This window comes from Natrix helvetica (genome assembly GCF_964273705.1).
Source record: "Natrix helvetica genome assembly, chromosome: 3".
Taxonomy (NCBI): Eukaryota; Metazoa; Chordata; class Lepidosauria; order Squamata; family Natricidae; genus Natrix; species Natrix helvetica.
The window spans coordinates 6,738,268-6,765,015 of NC_138549.1; the positions used below are offsets into that span (position 1 = coordinate 6,738,268).

General features: G+C 43.6%; 1 protein-coding gene across 2 annotated transcripts in view; it reads left to right on the forward strand.

The window, feature by feature from the left end:
* Positions 1 to 26,748, forward strand: part of TDRD3 (tudor domain containing 3) — a 68,570-nt gene that overhangs the window by 15,725 nt on the left and 26,097 nt on the right. For both annotated transcript variants that reach the window (XM_081949480.1, XM_081949481.1), the window contains exons 3-11: positions 1,043 to 1,108; positions 4,768 to 4,928; positions 8,229 to 8,370; positions 10,127 to 10,198; positions 10,511 to 10,660; positions 12,728 to 12,865; positions 14,909 to 15,065; positions 17,814 to 17,939; positions 23,629 to 24,455. In XM_081949480.1, coding sequence (XP_081805606.1) covers positions 1,043 to 1,108; positions 4,768 to 4,928; positions 8,229 to 8,370; positions 10,127 to 10,198; positions 10,511 to 10,660; positions 12,728 to 12,865; positions 14,909 to 15,065; positions 17,814 to 17,939; positions 23,629 to 24,455 — 1,839 coding nt within the window. The remainder of the gene's footprint in view (positions 1 to 1,042; positions 1,109 to 4,767; positions 4,929 to 8,228; positions 8,371 to 10,126; positions 10,199 to 10,510; positions 10,661 to 12,727; positions 12,866 to 14,908; positions 15,066 to 17,813; positions 17,940 to 23,628; positions 24,456 to 26,748) is intronic.

Below are 26,748 nucleotides of genomic sequence, written 5' to 3' on the forward strand. Positions count from 1 at the left end.
AGTCCTTCTTTTGCCAACTTGGTCAATTAGAAAAGAAATCCATTGTTCGCAAAAGTATGCTTTACTTTTCAAAGCCGGATCTGAGATTGCCACGCTCGAAGCATATGGTTCCCTTTTCTCCTTCATTCTCCTAATTTCTTGACTGTTTCCTTGTTTCTTGTCCTGCTCTCTGGTGCTTTGGAAAATAAATCGATCCCCACTTCTTGGTGGCAGCCTCTCAAATACTCCAATGATGGATTACCTGTATGTTTTCTGAGACAACCAAATAGAAAGGAGTTAGAACATTTGTTGTCTTTTTTTAATAGTCCACAATGAATCTTAATGGAAATAGTGAGGTGGGTGAATAAGCGAGAACCAGTATTTAAGCTGCAACTCCACATGTTGTAAAATTAAAGCAATTCTCTCTCGAGTCTGATGATTTGCTTGAGATTAATGGTAAACACTGTTCAAATTATTACCAAAAGTGAAAAAATTGAGGCAAAAGTTATTTACTTTTGGTAGCCCTTCTGCTCATCAGGCGCTTACAAAGTTGCATTTTAATTTTTTTAAAAAACAAGTTTCATTGCAATTTTTTTCTTTTTTTCATCATGCATACTTTATGAACAGAATGTTGACCAGGTCACATCTTATACATCATATTTTTATAATCATAGTTTCGATGTATTCTAATCTTCCCATTTTTATCAATATTCATCTCTTTTATATAATCCTTTATCTTTTCCCATTAATTCATTTAAGCTTACATATCATTACTAAACACCCTTTTCTTTTTGTCTTCAACTAATTACTATTAATTCTTCTTTACAAATTAAACATTTTTAACCCTAGCTTTACTATCTAAATTTTTGAAGGGTGCCTTAAGTTGCAAAAAAGAAAAGAAAATGCAGTTTATAAGATGTGGGGAAAAAAATACTAAACCTACATTGATTGCCGTGGCCGGTGGTCAAATCATCTTTATTGCAAATTTTGATCCCTTTTTTCCTCCTGTCTCTGCCTTTGAAAAGCAACATTAACCTTCAATGTTTCTTTCTTTCAACTTTAGACAGACTTGAGAGCCATTGGCAAGAAGTTCCTCCCAGGCGACATCAATGGTGGAAAAGTAGAAAAGGTAAATAATAATAATAATAATAATAATAATAATAATAATAATAATAATAATAATAATAATAATAATAATGATGTCAAGATCCTGTGGGATTTTCGTATACAAACGGACAAAATACTAGCGCATAACACACCAGACATCACACTGATTGAGAAAAATAAGGTACAATCATAGACATCGCAATACCAGGTGATAGCGGGGTCAAGGAGAAGGAATATGAAAAAATCGCAAAATACCAGGACTTAAAAATTGAAATTCAACGATTATGGCTCAAACCAGCAGTGGTAATTCCAGTGGTAATCGGCACACTGGGTGCTATTCCAAAAGCACTGGAATTACATTTAAAACAGTTAAAACTTGACAAAATCACCATCAGTCAAATGCAAAAAGCTGCACTGCTTGGATCCGCACGTATATTACGAAAATACGTTACAACGTCCTAGGCCCCTGGGTGGGGCCCGACTAGTAATTAATGCCAAATCCGGCGAAACAACTGGCCGCTGTGATACAATCATATAATAATAATAATAATAATAATAATAATAATAATAATAATAATAATAATAATAATAATAATAATATCAGTTGGCTGAGTTTCATGTTTAATGAATAAAGTATATAATAATAATAAAAAATTGTCTTTAATAAGCTTGTGCAAAAGTTTGAAAAACCTGCTTTGCTCAGCCTGCCCTTCAGCGATGTATCTCTGGAGTGTTTTTGTTTTACATGTGTGTGTGTGTATGTGTATTTGTGTTTTATTATTTATAAAGCCTTGCCGTTTTTCTCCAAAGAAGAAAAGTAGTAAAAGAGCAAATGTAGAAAATTCTCCGTGGACTGTAAAAACATGATTCAGCCACAAGATGGCTGTATTTCATTAAACTTGAAGAAAATAATGTTAAATGTGCTGAGTGACAGTTTTTTCTTTTTTATTGTAGAGTTAAAATATAGTTCAGACTGGTCAGTCATGATCATCGGACGTATAAAAGGAAGGTTGATTTTTTCCCCCCCAACACTGTCCTGGTTGATTTTTCAACACTGTTTTTGAATAGGTTGTACCAATTTAAAGCTAAAACAAGGAAAACAGTATTTTCCCCCTCCTGATTAAATAGGGTTGGATTACTTTGGACATTCTAAGTTAGGAAGTTGGATGTTTTCTGCAAAAATCTTGGAAAAAATGTAGTTATATGCTTGAAATGTGGGTACCTGGCGGGGTGTTTTTTTTTTTTTTGCCTGTTATTGTTACTTACATACCTACTGAAGGTAAAATCTAAGATTTTTTAGCTTAAAGTATTAAGATAATTCTCTCTCCCCCGAGGATATAATATTTTCAGAAATAACTTAAGACTCCAGCCTATCTAACATTAAAAAAAGCTTCTTTAAACATGTCTTAATATGCAGGCATTTGTATGTGTATACAGGTGGTTGTAGACTTAAAGCCACAATTGAGCCTAAGATTTCTCTTGTTAAGTAAGACGTTTTTAAGTGAGCCTTGCTCCATTTTGTGACTTTTTTTGCCACCATTGATAAGTGAATCCTGCAGTTGTTAAGTTAAGAACATGGTCCTTAAATGAATCAGGTTTCCCTATTGACTTTTGCTTATCAGACGATTGCAAAAGAGGAACACATGACCACCGTCAAATATAGGAATCCGCTGCCAAGCATCTGAATTTTGATCTCGTGTCCTTGCGGATGCTGCAGTGCTTGTAAGCAGTGGGGGGTTGCTCTTACCGTCGCTACCGGTACACTGCTCACGGGGCCACGCGTCCTGTTCGTGCGCATGTGCTGCACACCCATGTGCAATCCACCTCCCTTGCAAAACCCCGCTGCTTGTTGGGGCTTGCGCAGGCGCCAGACACTGTGTGTGTGTGTGTGTGTGTGTGTGTGTGTGTGCGTGTGTGCAATTGGCCAGCTGCTTTAAAAACAGGTGTAAAACAAGCCACCGTACCACTACACTGTCAGCTGTTCCCGCCTACTACCGGTATGGCCATTCCGTACCGGGCGGTACCCACCACTGTTTGTAAGTGTGAAAAACAGTCATAAGTCACATTTTTCAGAGCTGTTGTAACTTTGAACGGTCACTAAACGTACTGTTGTAAGTAGAGGACTTACCTGCAACATATTTGTGGTTGCTGAGCATGTTCTTCAGACTGCTGTAGAAATTTCCTTCATTTTCAAAGTCTCTTTAGTTGTACCGTACAGTAGGACGCTGGCATTTCAAAGCACAACCAGAATATCGCCATGGATTCACAAAATAATTGGACGTATTTCTCACTTCAGCATCAAGAGAGAAATTCAGTCACACTTTTATCTTCCTTGGTGTACTAAAGTGACTAAACTCAGCATGGAAAACTTTCCTGAAGTGATAATACGGTACGCAATTTGGCAGTTGTTTTCACAGGGATATCTCTACATCTCCTAGATTACCCTGTTTCCCCCCAAAATAAGACCTCCCAGGATAATAACCCAATGGGTCTTTTGAGCGCATGCGCTAAAGTAAGCCCTCCCCGAAAATATTGCAACACAGCAGCAGCCATGAGGTGACCATGTTCGCCGCCTCCTGCGCCTCAAGAATAATAAGACCTCCCCGAAAATAATGCCAAGTGCTTATTTCGAGGGTCAAAAGAAAATAAGACCCTCTCTTATTTTGGGGAAAGACGGTATAATCCTTTTCTTGGGTTGTGGTAAATATAGAGGCACAAAGCAGAAGCAGATAACCTCAGGCTAAAACGATGCACCAGTGGGAATGTGTTAACCATTACAATTAGTAGACCCAGGAATAGCTGGATACAAGCTCACAATACTCGGTTATAAACGATGGGCTACTTTTTATCTCTAATAAGTTACAACGCTAGAGCTTTAAGATTAAGTAGGAGACCTTCCTCATAAGATAGCTTAAATACATTACTTGAAATAGTATGTCTAGGGAGATTCTCAGTTATCCAGGTCATGGTTGTCCCAAAAGTACTTTTTTCAAGAGGCAACTGGACTTTCTAGTATGGTACTATTCAGTGGTGGGTTTCCATTTTTTTTTTACTACTGGTTCGTTTGCATGCATACAATGCTTCTGCGCATGTGCAGAAGCATTCGGGCAGGTGGGTGGAGACTCCCGCCACTGCCGCCACTACCGGTTCGTCCGATTAGGGCCGAACCGGCAGAAACCTACTTCTGGTACCAGAAATTCCAGTTGCCTCTTGGAAAAAAAACACCTTTGGGACATTGAAATAGTGTGAAAATCCTAAGTTTGTAATTACACCAGACAGGCTTATTGTAGGGGATGCCCAGGCTGAGCCAGAGGGAAGGGTCAAGCCTGTCATCAGCCTCGAATCTCTGCGTACCCACAAGAGATCTAAGTCCAGCCCACCTTGAATTCCATTGACTCTTCTCTACCACCTATTTGCTTTGGCCGTTAGTAGTTCAGGTTCTTTTAGAGAACACAAGCTTGCAATAAACCTTTATATTCTTTTGAACTGCCGGAACTGAACCTGATTTTCCTGCGCTCGACAATTGTGCCCTTATGAGCTGTGGCAGTCCCATTTCAGCAAGAAACCAAAACCAAAACTTGGGAACGAGTTAAACAAAAGCGTTTTCCCCATGCCTTTTTGGGGTGTCAGTCCAACTTTTTTTATACAGTTGTTTCCCCCCCCCCCCCTTTATCATCACAGCTAGAAGGCCCCTGTGTCCTGCAGATTCAAAAAATCCGCAATATAGCTGCACCGAAGGACAATGAAGAATCTTCGGTGGCTCCCAGAATGCTGCGTTTGCAGATGACTGACGGGCACACCAGCTGCACGGCAATAGAATATACTTACATGTCAAAAATAAGGTAAACAAAGCTTGTTTGTGCTTTATGATGACTCTTGCAGCTTTTAATACATCACGTCTTTCCAAGTGCTGAAGAGTTTTCTCTAAGAAGCAATTATTTGTTGACAAGATTTTTTTTTCTAAAATAAAAAAAGGACAGAGTGCTGGGTTCCAAGTTAAGATGAAACATTTTATGAGATGGCGCAGTGGTTAGAATGCAGTGCCCCAGGCTAACTCCTCATTTCACGAGTTCGCTTCTGAGTGGCTCAAGATTCACTTTCCATCCTTCCGAGGTCGGTAAAATGAGGACTCAGATTGTTGGGGGCAGGAGGCTGACTCTGTAAATCGCTTAGAGAGGGCTGCAAAGCACTATGAAGCGGTATGTGTCTAATTGCTATTCCTGTTTTTGTGTGGCGTATATTGTCAGTAGCAATAGCAATAAGACTTATATACTACTTCACAGAACTTCACAGCCCTCTCTAAGTGGTTTACAGAGTCAACCTGTTGACCCCAACAATCTGGGCCCTCATTTTACCGACTTCGGAAGGATGGAAGGCTGAGTCAACTTTGAGCTGGTGGGACTTGAACTGCCAAACTGCTGGCAATCAGCAATCAGCAGAAGTAGCCTGCAGTACTGCACTCTAACCACTGCACCACTGCGGCCAAGCCTGATTGGTTATGAAAATTGAATTAGGTGCAACATTATAATAATTAAAGTTTCTCCTTCAGGTTTCTTGGGTAGCTCGGTGTGCATTTATGGTACCGATTGAGCCATGGTGGGGCAGTGGTTAGAGTGCAATCCTGCAGGCTACTTCTGCTGAGTGCCAGCTGACTGCAATTTGGCAGTTCAAATCCCACCAGGCTCAAGGTTGACTCAGCCTTCCATCCTTCCGAGGTGGGTAAAATGAAGACCCAGATTATTGGGGGGCGATAGGCTGATTCTGTAAACCGCTGCAAAGCAGAGGGCTGCAAAGCACTGTAAAGCGGTATATAAGCCTAAGTGCTACTGCTATCTCAGTAGTAGGTTGGAATTTGGGCCACAGAGAGAAACCAACATTTATAGGTCAGATTTCATTGACCCATTTGTCTGAAGTTCATTACTGATGTGCTATCAATTTTCACAATAAAGTGTGTCCGAGGGAAATAGCATTACAACCGTGTTTCGACCGAGGGCTTATTACTACCGAGGGCTTATTTTTGGGGGAGGGCTTATTTTAGCGCATGTGCTCAAAAGCCCGATTGGGCTTATTATCCGGGGAGGTCTTATTTTGGGGGAAACGGTAATATTAAATTTGTCTGCTTTTGAACAAAGGATTTTCCCCACCTTTATTCATAAGCTATTTTTTGGCAAAAGTAGTGACAGTTGATGCTGGAGGCAAGTTGGTAGTTCGGTAGTTTTACTACCGATAAAATTACAGCTCACATTATCTCGAGGAGTTTGCACACTTTCCATTTTCTTTTCACTGACGCTGTGAAAACACTATTAACGTATTACACGCATAGATGAATAGTGAAAATGGCTCGCGGCGCTTCCCAACTCTTGGGTTTAAAATAAAAACCAAAACATTCCTATTCCCTTTAAAAAAAAGAAGTCGGTGTATTTATTTATTTTTCCATTGTGGAATACATAATACATGCATAATAATTCCAAGGACATGAATTGACCCAGCATCACTAATAATAGCGGAAAAAAAGCTCGGGCTACAAGAATCGCTCTGATAAAATTATGTCCAAAATTTTCTGAGTGGTTAGAATTAGATTTGGGCAAGGGGAAAGATCCAGATTCTACTTTTGAGATTAAGTGGAGTTTTAACCTTGTAGAAATTGAAGATATTATTATTTTTTTAGAAATGATGCGTTTTTATTTGGACTGCACCAGTTTCAGACTACCTGTCAACCAGAGCTGGAAGGGACTTTTGAGGTCTTCTAGACCAACTCTGAAGCGGGAGACCCTATACGCGTCATGGCGAACCTAGGGCATGTGTGCCAGAGGTAGCACACGGAGTCCTCTTTGTAGGCGTGCGCACCGTCACCAGCTGTTCTTTTGGTTTCCGCACATGTGCACCGGCCAGCTGGTCTTTGGATTTCTGGTGCCATCATTGCCCTACACCAGGGGTGTCCAAACTTGGCAACTTTAAGACTTGTGGACTTCAACTCCCAGAATTCCCCAGCCAGCTGGCTGGGGAATTCTGGGAGTTGAAGTCCACAAGTCTTAAAGTTGCCAAGTTTGGACACCCCTGCCCTACACCATTTCAGACAAGTGACTGTCCGCAGTCTCTTCTTAAAAACCTCCAGGGATGAAGCACACACAATGTCTAAAGGTTCCCATCGCCTCAACTAGATCATGGAAGTTATTGAGATCTGATTTCCTCAATATTCTGTCCGTTTGATGGATGGACTTGGCGGCCGAAAATGATAGATGTTCTTGGTGGCTTGGAATCGTGTTTTTTGGTTTCCCTGCTTTGACAATAAACAATGGATACGCGGGTTGGAAATTATTCAGCAAGCCATGCTTTCAAAGACCGCTGTCAGAAGAAGGACAGAGATGGATTCTGACACTTCCTGGATGAAGTGATAATGATGGCACACATCTTTTCCGTGGCTTTCAGCTATCTTGTAAAATGCAGACGAGTTATTTGCTTGCAGGGAGGGTGTTATTTTTATCGAATCATTAAAACAAGGCAGTACGGTTTTCACCGTGCTGGTCACAGCCAGGCTTCGAACGAACAGAGAACGTGCATAAAATAATTTGGATTGTCGCACTTGAGTTGAATTAGAGCGGGAGTGTCAAACTCGATTTCATTGAGGGCTGCACCAGGGTTGTCTTTGACCTTGGGTGGACATGGCCCAGCTTGATGTCACAAATTGTAAAATCATTTTTTTCTCACTGAAAATTGTTCTCCGCATGTGCAGAACCGAAAAACAAGATGGCGGCCACGTAGGGGAACCGGTTTGCGGGTGTGGCAGGCATGGATCTCTGCCGGTTCCAGTGACCCCGGCTGCCAAGTTACTACCAGTTCAGCCTAACCAGTAGGAACCCACCTCTGCACCTGTGGCCTGAGCGCTCTGCCAGTGAGAACGGTTCCCGCACTCCGTTTTCACTGGCAAAGGGTTGCAGGAGGCCGTCCCAGCCGAAAACGGAGCACGCGGCCCTCCCACGCTCCATTTCCGCTGGCAGAGGCACCACGGGCTGGTCCTTCACTGTTTTCAAGGCGGCCCCACGGGCCAGATCTAAGCACCCTGCATGCAGCACTGTAACTTGAATAATGCCATCTCATCCTAACACTTGTATTCTTATTCTTTCTTTTTTGTTTTCATGTAGTCTGAACACCCCTCCCGGAACAAAAATTAAGCTGCTGGGAATCGTGGAAGTGAAAAATGGCTTTCTCCTTCTGGATGACAGCAACACGGTGGTACTTGGAGGGGAAGTGGAGCATCTGATAGAAAAATGGGAGTTGCAAAGGGTGAGGTAACCTGGTGCATTTCCCCACCTTAAGCCAAAAATGTTAAAACTCCAGCTGGCTTGTTGGACACATTTAAGGATGATGTATTTTTGCTTTGTTTTACTGCAGCGACTTGCCATATTTTATCTGGATTAGATCTAGATATGTTATGTAGATATATTCTTTTCCAGAGAAAAGAAGAACTAGAGGTGACACAGCATTCCAGTATTTGAGGGTCTGCCCCAAAGAAGAGGGGGTGGTCAAATTATTTTCCCAAGCACCTGAAGGCAAGAGAAGAAACAATGGAGGGAAACTTATCAAGAAGATGAAGCAATCTAAAATTAAGGAGAAGCATCCTAACAATGGTTACAATTACCGTATTTTTTGAAGTATAAGATGCACCTCCCCCCCAAAAGTGGGTGAAAATTTAGGTGTATCTTATAGACCAAATATGGGTGTTTTTGGCCTCCCGAACCCTTCGCACGTCGCATTTTTGCTTTCCCCGCCCCCCAAAGGCGCTCTGCAGTGCTTTGCACAGCCCGTTTTTGCCCAAAACAGGCTCATTTTTGGACTCCCAAGCCTACGCACGTCACGTTTTCGCCCTCCCCAGCCCCTAGAAGCACTCTGCAAGCCAAAAATGCATTTTTTTGGCAAAAACGGGCTGTGTGGAGCTCTGCAGAGCGCTTCTGGGGGCCGGGGAGCACAAAAGTCCGACACGCGAAAGCCAAAACTATTATTTTCTTGTTTTCCACCTGTAAATTTAGGTGTGTCTCCTAGTATGGTGCATCTTATAGTCCGAAAAATATGGTAAGCAGAAGAATGGCTTGCCTTAAAAACTGGAAGTTTTTAAGAAGAGACTGAATAGCCACTTGTCTCAAATTGTATAGGGTTTCCTGCTTGGACTAGAAGACCTCCGAGGTCCCTTCCAGTTCTGTTCTGATTGATTGCTTGATTAATTGACCGATCTTCCCCTGAAAACATTCTCATGAAAAAAGCAATATTTCAATCTGGATAATTTAGGACCAGGTCAATTTTATAGATATTCAGAAGCATCAGATAAAAATGCCGAGAAAATGGAGTAACATTCATACCATTCTTCTTTTTCTAAGCAACAGTTGCTTTATTTCCCCTGAATTATTTCTTGGACATTCCTGATGGTATCTTAGAGGACTTTGCAGCCGGATCCTTTAATTTGTATAAATCCTACTTCCTACGGATTTTCCAAGGGGGGAAAATATGCAGCTACATTACCAGATGAATGCTATTCATCTATCATCATTCTATCCATCATTCTATCATTCAATCTATTATTCCATCTGTCTGCCCATCCATCCATCCATCCCTCTATCTACCTACCTATCCATCCATCCATCCATACAACCAATTATCTATGTCTGTCTGTCTGTCTGTCTGTCTGTCTGTCTGTCTGTCTGTCTGTCTATCATCTATCTATCATCTATTTTACTGATTTTCTTAGAGATTAGGGCAGTCAGCCATGCCATTAAACGTCATTGTGAATAGCCATTTTTTTTCCTTAGGTATATGTGTGTATGTGCGTGTATCTGTACACTTGTATGTGTTTTCAGTGATTTCGAGCCTTCCCCTTTATGTTCTTTAATGAACATCTGTGTGGGATCTTCAGAACATTTATAGCATTCAAGCAGCAAGAACCTTTTGGGCAACAGCATTAAACGATGTCAGTAATTTACACGCTACTCTCTGTTTCTCCCGCCGCTTCCCCCCCTTATCAGTTAATGAAAACTGCTTAATTTTTCAGAGTTTATCAAAGCACAACAGAAGCAACATAGGAACAGAAGGAGGACCTCCACCCTTTGTCCCTTTTGGACAGGTATGATATGCTTTCTGGCCTTGGATATCTTCTTCGCCTTCTTCACGCTGTTGTCTTGTGTTTGAAATATCTCTACGCAATAGTCTTTTGTGAAAAATTACTTCTCTATGATTTCAACAATTTGTTTGTTTTAATCTCCTGCAGTGTTAAATCATTGGACTATTATTATTTTTTTTGGGGGGGGGGGAGTAGACGTTTAAAAGCATGTAATATTTATAAACGCCTTGCGCAATAAATACATTGAAGCAAGGACAGGAGAATATTTGTAGCCGTAGGTTTATCTCTTACTAAAGTGTGCTTTTGCCCCGCCAGCGATGCGTATCTCAGCTTCAAGTGGACAGCAAGGAATTAGACCGCCGAAAAACCCTGCAGGTGACTAATGTGGTAAAGCCGATGGGCGATAACGACGAATTTGAAAAACAGCGGACGGCTGCTATTGCGGAAGTTGCAAAAAGCAAGGAGGTGAGAAATGAATGCCTCTGTCTTTTTGTTTTGAGACAATACAGGTAACCCTCGACTTAAGAACGGTTCATTTAATGATCGTTCGAAGTTCGACTCCGGGACATTGCAACTGTCATTAATTCATGCCGGTTGCTGGACTAGAAAACCTCCGAGGTCCCTGTTCTGACCTAGGCTTTCCCATAGCACGAAGCCAAGTCCTCGTCCCGATAAACCCCTTTTATTTAATTGACAGTGAATTCCTCTCCAGCAAAGTCCCAGAAAACAGTTTTTCAAGGTAGTTCACAGTTACCGACCTTTATCAGGCTTGGAGAGTGGCCAGGCCGAGATCTTTCAGATGCCGCAATAGTTGGCAAGAATGCAGGAATGAACTAACTGTCTCCTGCAAACTCCACTCCGCTTTTGCTCCTCTTTTATTCCCTCTGGGAGGGGCCATTCACTGTCCACTTGTGGCCTTACTCCCAAGTCGATCCTTGATCCTTAGCTGTTTCCTTCATCTGGCAATTCTGCTCATGCGCACACTGGGAACAGGCTCCAGCTGTTCATCTGCCTCACTGATGTCTGACTCCGAAGGCAGCTGATAACTGGCATACGGCCCTGGCCCCCTCTCTGCCTCCGACACAGAGCCCTCATCAGAGCCTTCCCCAGACTCCAGGACTGGCCCAGGTTCCTCCCCAATTTCCTCACTGTCTGAATCTACTGCCAACTCTGCTAGCCACTGGTGGGCCACAACAGTCGCTTCCAACTTTGTTATTCTGTTATACCAATCAATCAATCAATCAATTTTCTTTTTTAGCGTTGAACCTAAAACGAGCCACACAGGCTACGGATTCTAATTGTAGCATAGTTAGAGCATGTATCATTGATGGACTGGATTTTATTATAGATTTTAGCTGTGATTTATTATGTTATACTAGAATTTTTAATTGTATATTTACTGAGCGTTTTTATTTGTTCCGCTGTCTGACCTAAGACTGTAATAATAAATTGATTGGTTGATTGTTATATCAGGAATTGTTTCCATTTTCAATGATCAGTTTAATGAACCAAGCAGGTAGTCCACGACTTACAGTATTCACTTAGTGACCGTTCAAAGTTACAACCACATTGGAAAAAGGGACTTAGGATTTGGTTTTTCACAGTTACAGCCTTTCCATTATGCCCATGGTCACATGATGATAATTCAGACGCTTGGGAACTGGTTCCTATTTATGACCATTGCCGTGTCCTGGGGTCACGTGATCCCCCTTTGCAACCTTCCGGCAATCAACGGCAATGGCAAAGCCAGATTCACTTAACAACCAGGTTACCAACTTAGCAACTGGGTTTGGATTTATTGGATTTATATGCCGCCCTTCTCCCAAAGGACTCAGGGCGGCGTACAACATTAAAAAAAACACATATCACAAAAGTTAAAAGGAGTGATGCAGTGATTCACTTAACAACTGTGGCAAGAAAAGTCGTAAAATGGGGTAAAACTCACTTAACAAATGTCTCACTTTAGCAACATAAATTCTGGGCTCAATTGTAAGTCGAGGACTCTTCCTGTATGCAAAGTTCAGTTGTTATCAGTGCCTCTAATAAAACAGTGCCCAGGTCACTAAATGAACTGGTTGTAAGTTAAGGACTACCTAACCCTGCTGTCCTTTCAACTCTTGCCAATCAGGTGTTTGGTAGTCCTGTTTCCCAACCCAAAATGTTAAAACGTTGATAGTCCTCGACTTAAAACCATTCATTTTGGACATAGCCACCCTTTGAAGCTTCAATGGCATTGAGAAAACTGACTTTATGACCGTTTTCATGCTTAACGACCATGGCAGCATTCCCTAAGGCACGGTTCCCTTAACCCCTGTGTTAACTGCGGTGGTTCGCTTAACAACCGTGGCAGGAAAAGTCGTAAAACGGGGGAAAAGTCAACTCAACACCCACTGCCTCGCTTAGCAGTGGAAATTTGGGGCTTACGATTGTGGTCGTAAGTCGAGGAATGCTTGTGATCAGCCTGTGCTTCTCAAGTCACTTTAGAAGTACGTAGCGGTGGCATTGCTAAAGCAAAGGTTCTCTTTCTAAAAGACCAAGACTTTTGGAGGTGGTGGAAGTAACACGAGAAGCAACCTCAGTTTGAATGCAGGAGGGAATCGAAGCAGAGACGTATTCCAGAAAGAGAAGATGAAGCCTGAAGGAAAAAATGAAGGTGTCTATCGTGAATTGGTAAGATGCACATCTCTAAAAAAATAATATAATAGAATTAGAGTAGAAGTAAATTGGAGTGGAGTGGAGTAGAGTAATTGGAATGAAAAATAGAATTTAAATACAGTGGAGTGGAGTGGAGTATTGGAATGAAGTGTAGAGTAGATTAGAGTAGTTGAAATGAAAAATAGAGTATAATAAAACAGAACAGAATAGAATAGAAAAGAATAATGGAATGAAGAATAGAATAGAGGAGAATAGAATAGAATAATGGAATGAAGAATAGAATGGACTATAGAATAGAATAGGAATAGAATAGAGGAGGTCTTCTAGTCCAACCACCTGCTCAGGGAGGACACCCTATAAATCATAACCTCGTAGTATGAAACTGTCATGGTGTTCAATCAGTTATTATGATTGAGTGCATAAAAGAGCCACAAAGATGATTAGGGTACTTGTTGTGGCCCAACAGCGGCCGGCTGAGCTGTTGCTGGAATCTGACAGCGATGAACTCTATGGGACTGCTCTGGAGGATGAGGAAGACTCTGGGGGGTGTTCGGAGTCAGAGTAGGGACTAGAGAGCCCTATTGGCCACCAGGTGGCATCTGAGTCAGGGAGCAATGAGGAAGAACAGAGGGAGGCTGTTCCTGATGTACGTATGCGTAGGGCTGAGAGGAGGAGGGAGCAGCTTTGGAAAAAGGCTCACAGAAGGAAATAGGAACAGGTGGCTACTGATTGGCCCCTCCCGGAGAGCTTATAGGTGGGGCGACGGGAGGGGAATTTTGCAGGAAACAACAGTTTACTAATCCAGGCGTAGAGAAAGATTGGGAGAATTTCGTGAGTTCAAGCCTTGTTTTCATAGAGATAATTTTCTGGGCTCCTAGCCAGGGGGTTGCTTATCTCCCTCCTTAGTTGTGGCAGACAGCCAAGTCTGCGTCAGTATATATTAAGAGGCTTGGGACAGAAGAGTACTGGAGGTTAAAACACAAAGAACAGTTACAGAATTGGACATTGCTAGTTCAATGAAAAGAAGGACGAGGGCTGACAATCTTCCAATATCTGAGGGGCTGCCACAAAGAAGAGGAGGGGGGGTGTCAATCTATTCTCCAAGGCACCAGAGGGTAGAACAAGAAGCAATGGGTGGAAACTAATCAAGGAGAGAAGCAACTTAGAACTAAGGAGAAATTTCCTGACAGTGAGAACAATTAAATAACCAGTGGAACGACTTGCCTCCAGAAGTTGTGAATGCCCCAACACTGGAAGTCTTTAAAAAAAGAGATTGGGCAGCTATTCATTTGAATTGGTGTAGGATTTTCTGCTTGATCTTGGGGGGTGGGGTGGGGTTTGCTGTAGAAGGGCCCAGCAGAGATGATACTACCTGAGACTTCTCGGGTAACAACATCTGAATGAATAACTGCTGGTGACCTTCTACAGCTGCACCATAGAGAGCATTTTAAGTTACTGCACCTGTGTAGACTTTGCCAGTTGCACAGTGGCAGATAGGACAGCGCTCCAGAGGGTCAACGCCATTGCCCAGAGGATCACGGGTTGCCCTCTCCCCTCTTTGGAAGAGCTTTATAACTCCCGCTGCCTTAAATTCAAAATGTTCTTAAAGATCCATCTCATCCTGGCCTCTGCTATGCAATTTAGATTAGCTAGAAAGCAGGAACCAGGGGTGAAATGCTACTGGTTTGGGCCAGTTTGCCTGAACCAGTAAAATTAAAAAATAGTTCGGACAATCAGCTATGCGACAATCAGCTGTGCCACGCGATTGTTGGAAGTATTTTTTTTTTTAAACTTTTAAAATAATTTTTAAACTACCGGTTAACCGGCCCGAACCAGTAGCATTTCAACCCTGGTTCTAACCAACCCCCCCCCCCCTGCCCCAAACACAACAGAGTCCTTTACAGAAAGCAGATATTGAGCAATATTCAGGGAAAAAATGAATCAATCACACGGAACAACAGTTCAAAAAATAATAATCTTTATTTGCTTTTTTAAAAAGCAAGGGTTTTGTTTGTTTCATCTTCGAATTGACTTTATCTTTGCTCATTTCTCTCGCAGGTGGATGAAAAGGCTCTCAAACACATAACAGAAATGGGCTTTAGCAAGGAAGCCGCCCGGCAGGCGCTCATGGATAATAGCAACAACCTTGAAGCGGCATTAAATTTCCTCCTCAACAGCAATAAACAAGCCACCGCTCAAGGACCAGCCGCTAGAGGTATAATTTCATTTATCTATCAGACAGAAAAGGATTTTTATAACATCTGATTTTTTTGGGGGGGGGGAAGGTACAAATTTATTTCCTTACGGTACAGATTTATTTACTCCTTGACTTACTACACAGTTCACTTAATGACCGTTCGGACTTACAACAGCACTGAGAAAAACTATTGAGAAGGCAGTTCTTTTTCACACTGAAACGAAGGTTGCAAGCATCCCCCCCGGGGTCTCGGGATGCAAATTCAGACGCTTGGCAACCAACTCGTATTTATAGCAATAGGACTTAGACTTATATACCGTTTCTCAGTGCTTTTACAGCCCTCTCTAAGCGGTTTACAGAGTCAGCATCTTGCCCTCCCCAACAATCTGGGTCCTCATTTTACCCGCCCCGCAAGGATGAAAGGCGGAGTCAACCTTGACCCGGTGAGATTCGAACTGCCGAACTGCAGGTAGCAGTCAGCTGAAGTAGCCTGCCGTACTGCACTCTAACCACTGCGCCACCTCGGCTCAATGACGGTTGTAATGCTTTGGAGGTCACGTGATCTGCTTCTGTGGCTGTCTGAGCAAGCCAGATCAATGGGAAAGCCAGATTGGCTTCACAGCCGCGTTGCTAACTGAATGGCTGCGGTGATTCACTTAACAACTGGGGAAAGTGAGTTCGTACAATGGGGCAAAACTCACTTAGCCAATGTTTCCACTTTAGCAACAGAAGTGTTGGGCTCGATTGTCGTCATGTCGAGAACTACTGATATTCGTTTGTTTGTTTGTTTATGAAACTTATTTGCCACCCATATTGTCTAGAGGCGCCCCTAGATGGCTAACAATTAATGAAGAGAAAGTAAAGCATGCAAACAATTAATATTAACACTACAACTGATATAAAAATCGTCAAAGATGGGAAGGAAAGGGAACAAGATGTACACGGGGAAGAATTTTACCTGTTAAAGTCTTCTGGGCAACATTTTCACAACTGTTTTTGCAAATTAGTGTTGGTGTTAGGCGCATGATCCGGCTAGATTTCATATGGGGGAAAAATACTTTTAAAAAAAATAAGGAAATGAAATGAGAATTGGAAAGAGGAGCTATAATAGATATGGGAGAAGATAGAAAGTATGAAAGTATTGAAAGAGTATCCGCTGATTGAAGAATTTGTGAGAGATTGCAGAGAATAGAGGCGGACGTAATTTAAGAGCTTAAATTCAAGCCTACTTTGAAAATTCAATGTTTGAAACCAGTGGTGGATTTCACATTTTGTTAGCACTGGTTAGCCCCGGGTGCGCCCGCTTGCTCCGTGGTTGCATGCGCCCGGCTTTCTGTGCTTACGCTTTGCTCGTGCGCAAGCCTTCCGCGCAATCACCCAGCCTCAAAAATGTGCCTAAATGAAATGTTTACTATATAAAATAATACTTGAGGATATGCATTATTAAAGGTAAAATAAAATAATAGATGGAAATGATATGTTAAATTCGATTAACTGATACGCAAAAGGATATCATTTATATATTAAGAAATTTTTTTTAATTAAGCGGGAGAATATGGAATAAAAATAAGATGACTGAAATGTAAAAAGGAAATATGATGTAAAATGTAACACGCATAATAGAAGATGTAAGGGGTGGGGGGGAGAACCAGGACAACACTTTGTTCATAAAGGAAGTTGAAATATGTAAGAAAAAATAAATAAAAAACTTGGGGGAAAAATGTGCCTAAATAGGACAGCGTAGAGCTGGGGCAGATGTGCTGGCCTACCCGTGATTACCGCTACCGGTTCGGACAAACCGGTCCATACTGGCTGAATACCACCTCTGTTTGAAACAAATGCCAAATGTTTGGCTCCAGAACTTTCGCTATTTTAAATAATGCTTTTGCATAAAATATTATCACTAACAAGTTTGTATTAGGAGTTACAGATTTTGGGCCTTATATGTGTAGTTGCTCTTTTGATAAATAGCACTTACATACTGCTACATAGGACTTCACATCACTCTCAGAATAGTTGACAAATGTCAGCATCCTACCCCCAACAATCTGGGTACTCATTTTACCGACCTCAGAAGGATGGAAGGCTGAGTCAACCTTGAGCCGGTCAGGATCGAACTCCAAACTGTGGGCAGAGTTAGACTGCAAATATTGTTTTCTAACTATTTCCCATTGAAAATCCTTTAAAATGCTGCTTTCCATGTATGTAAAGTAGAATTTCAGGTGAAATGGGCTCTGTACTGTGTTTCGAGGTGTACTTTAATGGCATAGGTCCATGATGGTGAAGAGCCCTCTCTGTGGGCACGCTAGCTGTCACCCCAGCTCAGCTCACCTCGCATATGCGTGCGCCTCCTGCCGGCCACTTGGTCTTTGGGTCTCTGCCACACATGCGTGGGGAGCGAGGCGCATGTATGGGGAGGGGGGGCACTTGCATTGCACATTGGGAGTTCCTGCATGTGCCCCGTTTTGGGCCAGGAAGGCCTCCTGCACCAACCTGGAAGCCAAAAATGGGCAGGGAGCAGGGCACATGTGCAGGGGACCGTTGCACATGTGTGGGGATGGGGAGAATGCATGGGGGACGCTCACATTGCATTTTGGGGTTTTGTGCACATGCTTTGGGCACTCCGCACTAAAAAGGTTAGCCATCCCTGGCACAGGCCTTAACTATATTTCTAAAGGAAATGTAAAATATAATGATTTTAAATGCTTTACAACATAGACTCGGTTTCTTTCCCCTGTCTAACTAGGCTGTGTGGCTTATCTTTAGGAAAAGGAAAGGGGAGAGGCCGAATAAGACCTGAAGATGAGGAAGAACTTGGAAACACCAGGCCATCTGCTCCAAGCACTTTGTTTGACTTTCTCGAGTCCAAAATGGGCACTCTCGCAGTAGAAGGTAGGTAGGAAGATCAGGAGGGGCCTGGTTGTGTCTTTCATGAAAATCTGCTTGTACAAACCTTCATGTGGGTTGTCTCTCGAGAAAAATTAAAGGTCATTAAATAACACAGCTGTTCTGACCCACCTCCCTAAATATGACAAACCCTCTGAAGTGAACTCAAAGATTCCTTTATTAGGAGCCCCAGCAGCCCCAGCAAAAAGTTTATCGCTCAACGCAGGCTAACAAGTCCGTCCATCCATCCGAAAGATGAATAACTCTGCCACAATGGTGGGATATGACCGGTACGCCCCGGTACAGGTGTACCGGTGCCTGTTAGGAGCACCAGGTACCATTCCAATACTGTGCTCCGGAGGGCCCATCCCCCCTCCTTACCTGTATTTGGGCCAATCTGGGCTTTCACGCATGCACATGGAGCATACGGCACCTGCGCTCCACTCTGCTGAGCAGCTGGAGCATCATGGGTGGTAAGTACACATGCGCTCGTGCACGTGGATGCCGGGCCCCGTTGCAGCGTACCGGTTGCAACGGGGTCTGGAACCCACCACTGGTGTGCCACCTCTATTCATCACTGCCCCCTGCCTTTTATCTCCAGAGCTAGGGTGGGGCTTTGCTAGCAAAGCTTTGCTAGCGGCTCTTCCTTCCCAAGGATCAGCCCATAGATTTCCACTGCTCTCCTCTCCTCTGCCTTCCATGCATCCACACGTCAGGGACTGGACCCAGCTGTTCCTCCGCTTCCTCACCAGCCACCTCCAGACCTTGGGGCTGTTGACTTTCCATCTGAGGGCTGACGGAAGATTCCGCCTCCCCCTCTCTGCCAGCTCCATTCCCTCTCCCCCCTCGGAGCTCTCAGGTTGTCTTGATGCCGGCCCTGAGTCCCACATTGCCGCCGCCTCTGATTCGGCTGCTGGAGGGGCCAGTGGCCAACAGACCATAACAACGGCTTTGTATTTAGAGCAAATATTTAATCACACAACAGAGCAGCACAGTGGCCTAGAGGTGGAGATCTCACCTCACAATCAGGAGGCTGTGAGTTTGGTCCTAGGTAGTGACAGATACGTTTCTCTCCTGGCACAATGAGTTATTGTCTGCTGCGGACTCCACCTATGTGTCAGGAAGGGCATCCGTCCAGTAAAGGCTGGAGTTCCGTTCAGTCAGCCCTGACTCCCTGACTTAAACTCTGCCAGAAATTTTTGAAGCGTTAGAAAACTTATGCAGCCCCCTAGGAGGCTGTCACAAAAATGCCTTCTAAATGGGCATGGCATCATGGGTTAATTCTTCTAGAAGGTGATAAACAGTTTATTTTTAGAACAAGATTACATTCCCCCACCACCACCATTTTTCTTTATATTATTACTTTCCCAATGGTCCATTAGCCAAAAATTTTCTGAAGGCTAAAATTTTTGCTGGACAGTTGTAACGAAACGAAATTTGACATTTTAAAGTAAGGCATCTTTATTTTTTTTATTTTTTAAAAAGCATTTTTCTGTATTTTTCTATATAGCCCAGGCAGTCCATTGGCCATTATGGTAAAAAGTGGAAGAAAATGGCTTGGAAAATGCTTTAGCATTTGCCTTAATTGCAAGACAGGAAAGCTTTTGTCTTCAGTGAGGTGGTTTCAAGTTGGCAAGCCTTCTTTTCCTTTTAAACTGTCATTCAATCATTTTATTCATTTCATCGCCTGTGAATTTGTGACCTTGAAATAATCATGCCAAACCAATTTTTCTCCCTTTAAAGGAAGCCTTAGAAATTCACTAGGAGGGGATACATTAGCCTGGGATGATTAACAGAATTGAAATTTATTTAATGGATGGCGGCTTTCAAAATCCAAAATTATTGTCAGTCAAATTATCTGACGTGAGGGGGTGTCAGAATTGCACCAACAATAATTGCAACAAATGCTTTTTTTCTCTCTTCATTTGGTCCCACAATTGACATCTTCTGTTAACTTCTGCTAAGTCTCCTTTTTGAATAAACATTAAGATAATTGCTACCTTGATCATTTGGACACGGACATACACACACACACACACACACACACGTCTGATGGGAAGATTTGAGATGCCCAGCTAGCAAAAACAGATCTTCAAATCCATTTTCTTCCATTTCTCTTTTATGTAATAAAAGCTCTCCCCCTGACCCCTTCCCAAATGAAAAAGTAATACTTTTGGTTTTCCACACGACTGGAGAAGAGATTTATGACTCCTCCCACTTTTTTGGGATAACAATAGCACGTGTGTGTGTGTGTGTGTGTGTGTGTGTATGTATGTATGTATGTATGTATGTATGTATGTATGTATGTATGTATGTGTGTGTTACAACCCCTGGTATGCCCAAATTTGTAACCCAAATACTTACCTATTTCCCTGGCTCAGCTGATAAAGGAGGAGAGCTTGTGGCTTAGTGGCTAACACTTCTGCCTAATATGTAATGCAGCCCAGGTTCAAATCCCAGTAAGGATATGGCTAGCTGATGAGAGCTAAATAGCTTGAAATAGATCTATACTAGTCTCCCTTTATTTATTTATCAGCACAAATACAACACACACACACACACACACACACACACACACACACATACATACATACATACATACATACCGCTTCACAGTGCTTTACAGCCCCCTCTAAGCGGTTTACAGAGTCAGCTTATCACCCCCACTAATCTGTGTGCTCATTTTACCCACCTCGGAAGGACTGAAGTCTGGGTCACACTTCAACTGGTCAGGATCGAACTGGTGGCAATAGGCAGAGTTAGCCGGCAATATTGCACCCTAACCACTGCTCCCTTAGTACTTTGATTCTTTAGTTCCTGTGCATTCTAGTAGATGGGGGGAAATGCTGTAGATACCATATATCTTAATTTCAGGAAAGTTAGTGATGCTAACTGTCCTTGTGACAAATTGATAAAACATGGCTTGGATTTTAGCAATACCAATAGCATTCAGACTTATGTACCACTTCTCAGTGCTTTACAGCCCTCTCTAAGCGATTTACAGAATCAGCCTATGACCCCCAACAATCGGGGGTCCTCATTTTACCCACCTCGGAAGGACGGAAGGCTGAGTCAACCTTGAGCCTGGTGAGATGAAAGTGGTAAAACAGTGTCAGGTTGAGCCAGATGAACTGATAATCTAGTATCATCTACTGTTTTTCCCCTTTATTTGAAACCATAGGTTTTAACCATAAACATCACCCATTTTGAATACCTATCTAATCATTTAATCTATATCTCATTTTTATCTCAAACTCAGCTTGCTTGACTAGATGTCTATGGAGATTCTCAGTCATTTAAGTCACGGTTGTCCCAAAGCTGCTTTTTTTTTTCAAGAGGCAACTGGACTTTCTGCTTTTTCTTTGAAGACGTTTTGCTTCTCATCCAAGGAACTTCTTCATGCCGGGAGCATGAATGGATTTCCAGAGAAATTGCAGACTATATCTGTGATGGCAGACCTATCACATGCGCGCCACAGGTGGCATGCAGAGCCTTCTCTGCGGGCACGCCAGCCATCTCCCCAGCCCAGCTCCATAGCACATGCATGCGCGCCTCTCGCCAGCCAGCTGGTCTTCGGGTCTCTGCTGGGCGGGACGCATGTGCTGAGGTCGCTAGCGTTGCATTTGGGGTTTCGTGCACGCTTTGGGCACACGGCACCAAAAAGGTTAACCGTTCCTGGGCTATAAGAATCATCTGTGCTTTTGTTTGAGAGACTGATCCTCAACTGCCTGTGCTTGTCAATAATGAAATGACACAGGTCAGGAAACACGCTGCAGCCAAGAAGTCTCCACGCCCATTTGCACCATTCGGGTGACTCTGAGGACACAGATAAACCTCCAAGTAGCCTCGACGGCTCTCTAAAAGGATGCAAATGACCAGCTGTCAGCAAGGGGTAAATAAATCCTTCCATTCCCCACCATCCAGTCAGCTGAAGAAGCTTTTTGGATGAGAAGTGATTGGTCTTCGACGAAAAACAAGAAAGTCCAGTTGCCTCTTTTTAAAAAAGCACCTTTGGAACAACTTGCTTGACCAACTGTTTTTAAACTGCGGCATGGCTCTATCCCCTCTTAGACTTTGACCTTTGTGTATGAAAGGAGGTATTTGAAAGCGGGTGGCTATTTTATTCTCTGTTTATTAATTTAGAAAATGTACGTGCCACCCACATCCTTAATGGCTCAGGACAAATTAGAAAAGTACAATCAAATGTCAGTCAAAGCATGTCGGATATAAAACCCGAATCTAAATAGTGGTTTCATGAAGTCAGAATAAATACCGTATATATGTTTTGATTGCCCCAATCAAATTGTAACGAAGGTCAGGAGTTAACTTCAGATCTAGTGGCGTATCTTCCACAATATAATAATAATAATAATAAATATTTATTTCTTAGCCGCACCCTCTCCCGAAGGACTCAGGGCGGCGTACAATAAAACATATGAAATACATATATAGACAAGACATACATATAACAAAGATGTGTACCAAGACATGTACAAGGAGGAGGTCGGCTAATGAGTAAAAACAATTAAAATCACAGTGTTTAAAAAAACCCTAAATAATTGAATACAATTAAAATACCCAAATAAAAAACCCGTCAGGAGCGATATAGTTAGATCAAAGTTGAGCCAGGCCAGCTATTTGAAATAGGTGGGTCTTGAGCTTTATACGAAAGGAGCGGAGGTCAGAGGTATTCCTAATATCCGGAGGGAGGTCATTCCACAGGGCTGGGCCCGCCACAGAGAAGGCTCTACTCCTAGACGCCGCCCCTCGACACTGTCTGGTGGACGGCACCTGGAGGAGGCCCTCTCTGTGCGAGCGGATTGGTCACAGGGATGTATGGGACAGAATACGATCCCGCAAGTAACTAGGTCCTGAGCCATGGAGCCATGTTCCTCCATCCATGAAGAAAACCAAATTGAAGTCAGGCATGATACTAGGGTGGCTTGATACATAGAATAATAAAGTCGGAAGAAACCTCGGAGGTCTTCTAGGCCAACCCCCTGCTCAAGCAGGAGACCCTATACCGATGATAGCAAACCTGTGGCATGCATGGCATGCGTACCACAGGTGGGACCCAGAGCCTTCTCTGTGGCCACGCGAGCTGTTGCCCCAGCTCAGCTCCACTGCACATGCGCGGGTGCCTCCCGCGGGGGGCGTAGCACATGTGGGATATGCACGAGCATGCTTGGGGGAGGTGGTGGTCACATGGGCATGTGCGGGGGCAGGGGGAATGGGGTGGGTGTGCTGGCCTCTCCCCCCGTGGCCTGTTTTTGCTCCCAGGAGGCTGTAGGGAGGCCTACTAGGCCCAAAACGGCATGCAACGACAGAAAGGTTAGCCATCAGTGCCCTATACTAGGGTCGGCAATCTTAAACACTCAATGAGCTATAAAGGTCCTAACCGGAAGCTCTCCATTCAGTTCTGGAGCTGACCAGAAGTCCAGTTCCCCCACCATAGTGTCTCCTCCTAGCGCGGCGTCCTTTTTCTACTATCGGTCCTAACCGTCTGGCGATAGGGAGCCCCAGCAGAGGGATAAAAGAGCCACATGCAGCTCCAGAGCCGCAGATTGCTGACCCCTGCCCTATACCATTTGGGCCCTCTGCTATTGAACCATGGCAGTATTTTGAAAGCTTGCCCTCTGTTTGTGAAATAAACGTCAAAAATTAGTTGTGTCAGAAGTTGTGTCTTCTTTTGCAGAACCAAAGGGACGGGTGGCATTGCAGCAACACGGACACCAGAGAGTGCCCAACGCTGAGCAGAACGGCGTAAAAATACATAGCCATCCCAGATACGTTTCTCGAAATGAACCCCGGCAGCCGAGGAACGAGAAGCCGCCGCGCTTTCAAAGAGATAGTCAAAACGCGAGAAACAACACGGACGGAAGCGGATTGCCGAGAAGCCGGCCTTCCGAAAGGCAGAATTCCCTGGGCCCCGATCAGTGGACCGAAGAGAAAAACAAGTGCGATAGACTTTACCCCCGGAAGGATTTTGGATACCCTACAGCCGGTCATTCGGGGGACCTTCCATTCAAGAGGAGGGACACCCCCGTGCAGAACAGGCCGGGAAAAATCGGGTCGCTCGTGGAAATGAAAGAGAACTCTGCCGGCTACAATCCAACCGACAACAACCACCAGAAACAAGGAAGTCAGATCCATCACCCCAACAATTTCTGCGATAGGAAAACGTTGATCCTGGCGAATGATTCTTTTGCCGGCTTAAAAAACGAGCAGCCATTCAGTATGTCCGTAGACTACCCGAATCCGGTTAGAACTGATCCCTTTTGTTCCATACCAAATGGCAATTTGGAACATTTCCCCAAAGGGAGGCGGGTCGGACCGATTAAAATGCCTCCCCAAAATATGGCCATGCCTTTTGATGTCAAAATGTACTATGACTCCGGTCCCAAAAAGCGATCTGGGCCCATCAAGCCGGAAAAAACGTTGGAGCCGCCTGTTTCGGGAGAGTACGAGAAAAGTTGGCAACCGGGGGATGAGTGTTTCGCTCTTTATTGGGAAGACAACAAGGTACGCTTTTGTTCCGAGTCAGTGCTAATGTCGTCGTTTTTCTTTTTAAAGTAAGGTTATAAGGTTAAACCGGGGAAAAAGATGTGGAGATGTCAGAAGGTTGCAAAAGGAGATCACGTGACACTGGGACACCGCAACCGTCACGAGTACATGCCAGTTGCCAAGCGTTTGAATTTTTGATCAAGTGACCATGGAGATGGTGCAAAGGTTGTTATGTGAAATTTTGGTCACTAAGCAGACAGTTGTAAGTCAAAGGACTATCTGTACAGGACAGGGTGGATTTGATCTAAATCGAGTTGATTTAAATCATAATTTTTAAAGAGCAACTGTCAATCTCTCCCCCGCAGCGGCTTCTGACCTGCTGTTGATTCAAACAGTCCCAATATTGCCTTGTGCTACATAACTAAACTGTTTCATGCTGAATAAACTACATTATTAATGTATCTTAAATAGAAAACTATCTTTAGATAGACTATTTTTAAACTCCAAAAGCATTTTATTAAAATGAATTAGATAGAAAATTTTAAAAATCCGATTTAAATTTTTAAAAATCCGATTTAAATTTTTAAACATCCGATTTTTTTTGATTCTTAAAAAAAAACAATCATCAATTTTTTATCCACCCTGGTACAGAATAATTTTTTAAAAGTCAGCCTGGTCTATTCACAGGCTAAATTCTGAAATATACCTGTGTGCCTAAAGGCTCTTCAGGTGCCGATCAAGTGATCTGCCATCCACAGACGTTTGACTAAAGTCACAGATATATATATATAAAAAAAGCTTGTGTATCAGGGGTGTCAAACTGGATTTCTTCGCGAGTAGGATCAGCATTGTAATTCTCCTCCATGGGCTGGTTTGGGGAGGAGGGAGGGGGTACAGACACCTCCTGCAGCACCCTGCCAGCCAAAACGGGCCTTAGGGAGGGGGGCCGTGCAAGTCCCCCATTTTTGGCTTGTACGGCCTCCTGCGCTATCCTGCTGGCCAAAATGGGGCGTTGGGGAGGACCTGTGCAGCCCTCTGTGCCCTATATTGGCCAGCAGAGTTCTGCAGGAGGCCATCTAGGCCGGAAATGGGGCGCGGGGGGACTGCATGCCCCATTTTGGATGCCAGAGGCACTGCGAGGCAGTCCTTTGCTATTCCAGGCTGGGCCCTTGGGCCAGATTTAAGCACCCCGTGGGCCTGATCCGGCCCGTAGGCCTTGAGTTTGAAACCCCAGTAGTATATCGTGTTTTTGGTAAGGTGGTCAAGTTGAATTGGGGAAAAGGGACATTAGCTTTGTAGTAAAAACTATCCTATCCGCTTCTGCCCTATAAAAACAAATCAGTTCGTCTAAGCAAGTATATGCAGAAATATTTTTCTGAGCCACAGAGTTCATATTGGTAGCTGCAGACAATCATTCTTAAAAGCAGTTGAGTTCCGGGGATGACAAATTGATTAGTGATAGACTCCTAAAAGATAGTCAGCCTCTAAAAAGTGATTCGCTTCTCAAGGCTTTATGGCCCCCCCGGTGTTCTTAAGAGATCGCGATAAAACCTTAAGCAAGATAGATATTTTGGGCAATCTTCCTTTTTAAAACAAGCAGTGATTCCTGGAATAGATTCCAGGACTTGTAAGAGAGTGATTCGGTACTAAAACAGATCAGAAATTGGGATTCTTCTAGGTCTCAGTGACAGCTGCGACAAGAAAAGACCCGTAAGCTTATTAAAGATCTTCGTTCAGTCATGCTGGACCTACGGTTTTTGTTTATTTTTTTGACGAAGGGAAGGTTTAAGCTGAAAAAACAGGGCAAAGAATTATGGTGCTGAAGCATATGCAGCAAAGCTATATCACAAAGTTATCTAAGCAAATGCAACAAAGATGATTAGGGGGCTGGAGGCCAAAACATGAAAAACGGTTGCAGGAATCGGGTAAGCCTAACATAGTGAAGAGAAGGATTAGGGGTGACATGAGAGCAGTGCTCCCATATTTGAGCGGCTGCCAGAAAGAAGAGGGCAGTGATGGCCAACTTTTTTGTCATCTGCCGAAATGCAATGAGAATGCAATGTGCGTGCGCCCCCCCTACATGCCCCCATGCACGCACCTCACTCCCATGCATGTGCCCCACCCCCACGCATGTGTGCATGACCCCTGCGCATGCACACGGCCCCCTGCCCCCCACATACATACGCATCTCCTGCATGTGCCCTGCCCCCCATGCATGCGCAGCAGAGATCTGAAAACCAGCTGCCTCAACGCGCATGGGCGGTTGAGCTGATCTGGAGCGATAGCTCACGTACCCGCAGAGAGGGCTCTC